At 44.2% G+C, this 6049-nt stretch overlaps 1 protein-coding gene across 1 annotated transcript in view; it reads right to left on the bottom strand.

The window, feature by feature from the left end:
• Positions 1 to 4894: 4894 nt before the first annotated feature.
• Positions 4895 to 6049, bottom strand: part of LOC108796426 (allantoinase, mitochondrial-like) — a 30979-nt gene continuing 29824 nt past the window's right edge. The window contains exon 13 of the mRNA XM_018567899.1: positions 4895 to 5117. Coding sequence (XP_018423401.1) covers positions 4956 to 5117 — 162 coding nt within the window. The 3' untranslated portion in view covers positions 4895 to 4955. The remainder of the gene's footprint in view (positions 5118 to 6049) is intronic.

Raw genomic sequence — 6049 nt, 5'->3', positions numbered from 1 at the left:
GCATATACAAACTATTTCAATGCTGAAAACAATAATTTTCCCTAACAGCTGATACGTTCCTCTTCTTTTTTGGGGAAAACGATGGAAGTATGAGCGATATTGATGTGTCTTCACTGGTATATTTCTCATTGTTCTCAGAGAGTCATCTGCCTGTTTTCCTTAATTTAGCTCCAACAAACTTACTATTGGGATGCCTGTCTGGGCAGAATTAGATTTTTCACTTTATATCTATCTCAGTGCATAATTGTTGGTAAATCTAAAGGTGATGTGCAATCAGATTGTAGTGTGTATGACGTAGATTTACTATTCCCCTACATCAGAGACAGTAGAGTTATATAAATAAGATTTTGTTAACGTTCTTGTGAATACCTCTTCCAAGCAGTGTCTTGATAAGGGGTCTATGGCTTTGATAGCTGTCAGCACTATTATCACATAACCTATATTCTACTTTACTTGTTGTTCTCAGAGAAATCAGGACATATCCTGCACTATGATCTGCTTCGCCCCCTTCACACCTCCATCACTCCCCTTGTTATTTGGTCTGGAACAGCAAGAAATTCTGATGCAAGTTACTTTTTAACTCAACTAGTATTCAGGTTTAGAGTCATGCCTGTATCTGTATCTGAAAGAGTGAAAAAAAAACTTGAGGATCTGCCACAAAACAATTTTTGAACAAACGGTATTTAATTTTAAGGAAGAACTCTGGGCAATTTTCAAGTTAACCCTTGCAGTAGGGCTAGGGTCTAAAATAAAAAAATATATATACTTACCCGGTCATCAATCCTGCCTGGCAATTAGACCATTACCCACAGCCTCTTCTACCCCGGGCTCTGGCAGTCTAAGCCCTGCATAGAGGCTCATGTGTAATACAAGTCCATTGACCTGCATTGGATGCGAGGACTCAGAGAAACATAACACAGCTGGAGCGGATGGGGCTTGAGCTGAGCGGTCACCGCTGCAGGGCCATAGATCAGGGCCTAGGGACATGAAGAAAATACACTCACGTGATCCTTAATCCCGCCTGGCTGCTAGCCTAGTCCCTGCAGCCTCTTCTCCCCTGGGCTTCGGTGGTCTAAGGAACCATAACATCAACATGTCAAATGCAGGTCCATTAGACAAGAGGATGCCGAAGGATATTCCACCGCCGGAACAGAGGGGAAGAGAGGTGAGTGCTGACTGCTGCAGGACCGAGGATCAGTCCCACCTGTCTGCTAGACCAGTCATTGCAGCTTCTTCTTCCTCCAGGCTCTGGTGGCCTAAAGACCTGTGACTTTATCACCTCTAATGCAGGTCCATTAAAATGAGCACTTAGCCCTTGCAGTGCGGGGGTAGCCCTACTGCAAGGGTTAATTTGATCAAAAAAACCAAAGAGTTCATCTTTCAGTGAGTATACTCTCTTCCTTTACTTTCTTCTCAAGTACATGTTGCTCATCTTGAATTTCTGCTCACCAATTTTCTGTCCTGTGTGATTTATAGGGTTTGATTTACTAAAGGCAAATAGGCTGATCACTTTGCAAGGGAATTTTCCCTTAGCTTGATGAATGTGGTGAAAATTCACATTGCACAGAAAACCCAATCATGCATAGAAAAAATAAAAATAAAAAAAAATCTGTACCTTTGCTTGCACATAATGGAAGCCAAAAGAACTTCACCCCATTCACTAAACTAAGGGGCGTCCTCCCCTGCAAAGTGCAAACTCCCTATTGCCTTTAGTAAATCAGCCCCATATTGCTGAAACCTGAATGTGCATTTCTTACTGCGCATTTTGTTAGTATTACCGCCACTAGATGGGACTGAGGAGCCTAGGAAATCCTACACTTCTCGGGGCCATTTAATGATGGTAATGCTATGCGAACAGCATTCTTCCAGCTTTATGCTGAGCGGAAGGTTCATACATGAGCCCCATATACTTGGCATTATAACTGAAGGGTTAACCTTGCTTGATACAACGTAATGCCTCCAGTCTTCTTGTTATAATGCATCTCTGTTACATATGTTCTGATTGTTTAGCTTAGGGGTGGGCAGCTCCAGCTGTTGTGGAACTGCAAGTCCCATGAGGCACTGCAAGACTCTGCCAGCTACAAGCAAGACTCCCAGGTGCATGCTGAGATTTGTAGTTAAAGCACAGCTGGAGGTCGGAGTTGCCCACGCCTGGTTTCGCTTAAGAAGGACAGGGATGCCGGAAAGCTTGCTGTATAATGACTGTGTGTGAATCATTATTTAATCTTTGTAAATATGATATAAAGATCTATAGAAATGGCTGTCACTTGTTTTTTGGCTAGATTGACATTTCCGTATTTGCAGTAGTATTCTCTCTCTAATCTGCATGCATGCTTTTCTTGCTCAGTGTCATGTCTGTGCTTTTGTTTGGTGCTCTCTTTGTATGTACACTGGAAGTATTATCTTTTCCATTTCTACTGTGTCTGCAAGCTTTGTGTTCCACGTTGATAGATTCCCCGTGTCCTGTCATGGCTGCTGCTCCAGGTGCACATGCGAGCGATGGAACAGAGACTCAACATGAGGTACCGCTTTCACTTTCCTCTCAGCAGGCTACAAAGAGCAATGACTGTCTGTTTCTGCGTCTTATCTCCTTCATATATGTTATCAGAATAATATATCTGAGAAAGTCTATTGTACCACGTCGTCCACAGCTCAACTTAACTTAGCTTTTTTTCAATAGAGGGAAGTAGGTTTGGAATACCTGTCTGGTTTTTCCTGTTTTCCAGAGCTCCATTAGAGAGATTTGCCCTCACTTCCTGTGCTTGGAACATCTGTAAAAAAAAAATCAAGGCAACTGGACTTGCGTATTTTTCTTGAAGACGTTTCACTGGTTGGATAGCTTTCTTTTAGAAAGTTAGTCGGATGACCAGCGAAATGTCTTCAAGAAAAATACAGCAAGTCCAGTTGCCTTAATTAATTCTTTTTACAGATATACCGTGACCTGGATAAATGAAAACATTCACAGACATGGGAACAGTTTCAGCAGACAAGAAGTGAGGAAAAATCTGCAACAGTGACACTGATAAAAATAAAAGCTGTCTCGGGTTCTAGGCTTTCATTCTGTTTGTGTTACTGTAAAATTCCTCTCACTTCCTGTCTGGAAAAATGTTGTCAGCAGGACAGGAAGTGACGGAAGATCCCTCTTATTGAGCCCCAGATAGCAGAAAAAACCTGACATTGTAACCTTCTCCCACTCATAGCCCTCATTCACACTAGAAAAGGCCAGCACGTACAGCTCCGTGCTGCGTGCACAGTAGGGTTGCCACCTTTTCTTCAAACGAAACCCTCTAGCGACACAAGGACATTTTTTTGGGAGAATGAGTCGTGGCTTATTCATATGTAAATAGTGCCACCCATTCATATGTAAATGTCACAGTTGAGACTATTTTCAGTGTGGGGGGGGCAGGGTAGTAGCCTCTATCTTAATTTCGGTTGCGTCTGTCTGTCTGACATCCTCTGTTCAGGTTTCTGCTGCCATGAAACCCGGACACAGCATTCAAAACCCTGACTGTCCGGGTGAATCCTGGACAGGTGGCAACCAAAGTGCACAGCCGTATCGCTCAGCTCCTGGGAAGGACAGGTGCTGCGTGTGATTAGTACGCAGCCCCAGTCCTTCTCTATGGGAATACGCGGCCATACGCCACCCTACGCTCACCTGCTCTGCACGTCTGTGCGGGTGTCCGTACTCGTACGCTGACAGGATGGATCCTGTCTGCGTCCGAGCCGGGAGATCCGCACACTGTCCGGGAGATCCGCGTAGTCCCATAGAGAAGGACAGGGGCTGCGTACTAATCACATGCAGCACCTGTCTTTCCCGGGAGCTGCCCGATACGGCCGTGCACGCAGCACGAAGCTGTACGTGCCGGCTTTTTCTCGTGTGAATGAGGGCATACCAATTTTGGCTTTACTAGAAATGATAACCTGATATATATAAAAAGGGAATTTACACACATATTTTATTTTATTAGAACAGACAATAAAAATGCAAGTTATAGGGTTAGAAATGTTATTACTGTCATAAAATTCTTCTAACTACTGTCATTTAGTGCAGCATACAGAACCTAAACGTTGCAAGCAGTGAAATGACTCCAAACATCCAATAATTGGATCAAGAAGAGCTAAGCAATGCGTGTAATCTCAGTAATTACATTTTATTATGCTAATCAGTTTACAAATTAAAGTATATCTAATGCCATGTTTTATATCTTGAACAGAGTAGGGAATGGTCAGAACCTGTGCCAGGTTTTTGTGTCCCATTGGAAACATTTCCCTGTAATGGAGACAATAGAAATTTACATAAAAGCCACCACCAGAACGAGGGTAAATCCCATCTTAGTTGTCACATTGATCTGGATTTTCTATCACTTTTTGTCAGGGTCACAGTGGTCATCAGGACAAATAAAGAGGGTCACCCTCCATTGCAGGGAGTCAGGAAGTAATAAAGAAATAACGAGTTCTAACCTTTCTCCACTCCATTAGATATATTGTAAGCTACAAAGTTTGAAGTACTGGCCTGCAGGGCTCTCTCTATAATGAGGTAGCCTGATGCCTCTTCCTCAGACAGCACCTCATGGCCCTCTGTTTACAGTGTGTCTGTCTCCCCCTCTCCGGCCAAAGTGTCTTAGGTTGCTAAGAGCCAAGCGGGAAGATATGTAAGGGCCATACACAAGTCCCTGCCAGCTCTTAGCAACCTGGGACGCTCTGGCCGGCAACCGGCCCAGCTCCTGGCAACCTGTAACATCACTGGGCAAGATGCAGGCCAAACCCCCCCCCCCCCACACCCCTCACGTGCTGTAGCCTGCACCACCAGTAACCCAGAGGGCAGCGAAAATGCTTGGGGCCCCTCTGCTTCCCTGTTTTGTAAGGATTCCAATAATATAATAGAGGGGTTTAGATATTTTGTAGGTACTTCCTAATAATATAAACGAAAGGGTCAGATTTTTGGTAGGTCTTCTCTAATAATAGGGTGCGCCGGGTTTAGCAGGCTCCGCGCTGTGTATATTAACAAGTTCTCCAGTGGGCTTGGCAGCATGCTTCCCCTTGTAATAAACCAGAGTCCCCCGTACAAGAGTAGCCATGACTTCCCCTTGAAGAAGGAATCCCAGGTATGGGGTGAGCTGCAAAGAACAAAAGCGTTAGTAGATGTCACCAACAGGTCTGCAAATACTACAATACTGGGCATTAGGCCTTACAAATGCAAAGACAAAATGTGGTGCAGTAGCCTGAAATGACCAATTGTTAATATGAGCTGATGTAGGATTGGGCGCTATAGTTTATGGTGTGTAGACTGAGCTTGCAATGTGCTGGTAAAAAAAAAATATAGGAACCCAACTTTTCTCAACTTAACCTTTCTCAAGGGGTATGGAATCTCAAGTCACAAAACCCTTTAAAAAAGAACTCCAGGTTTTTGTAAAACAAACCCTTGCAGTGGGGCTACCTTAGAGCTGCAAGGGTTAACTGCCTGTTTTGCTCTAGGGACTCGCCTGATCCTCGGTCCTAAGGCAGTCAGCACTCACCTCTCTCCCTCTCTGCCCCGGCTATGGAATGTCCCGCAGGGTCCTCATGTGTAATGCAAGTCGATGGACATCAGTGGTCCTTAGACTGCTGGAGCCCAGGGAAGAAGAGGCTGGGAGACCGGCCTTTACTTGCACCCCTAGACCAGAACGAGCAGTTAACCATTGCAGTGCTGGGGTAGTCCCACTGCAAGGGTTAGTTTTTTTTAAAATCTGGGAGTTCCTTTTTAAAAGTATGAAAAAATCTTGAGACCCCAATCTAAAATGTAAAATATGTCAATTTAAAAAAAAAGGTCCCAAAATCCATACTAGACCTTATCCTAGATAGATTTGGATAGTTTTTAAGAGGTGACTCTATGCTTAAAAATGAAAAAATGTGAGGTTCCCCCTTCACATCAGAGTCCACCTTTTCACATCAGCATCCTCCAGTTATACATCAGCATCCTCCACCTTCACATCAGGAGCATTCTTTTACATCAGTAGACCTCCTTCACAGCCCCCTTCGCATCCGGGGCCCCTGCTTCACATCAAGACCC

The sequence above is a fragment of the Nanorana parkeri genome, unplaced genomic scaffold (assembly GCF_000935625.1).
Source record: "Nanorana parkeri isolate BGI_ZX_2015 unplaced genomic scaffold, ASM93562v1 scaffold1114, whole genome shotgun sequence".
Taxonomy (NCBI): Eukaryota; Metazoa; Chordata; class Amphibia; order Anura; family Dicroglossidae; genus Nanorana; species Nanorana parkeri.
This window is presented reverse-complemented; position numbering and strand designations above follow the sequence as displayed.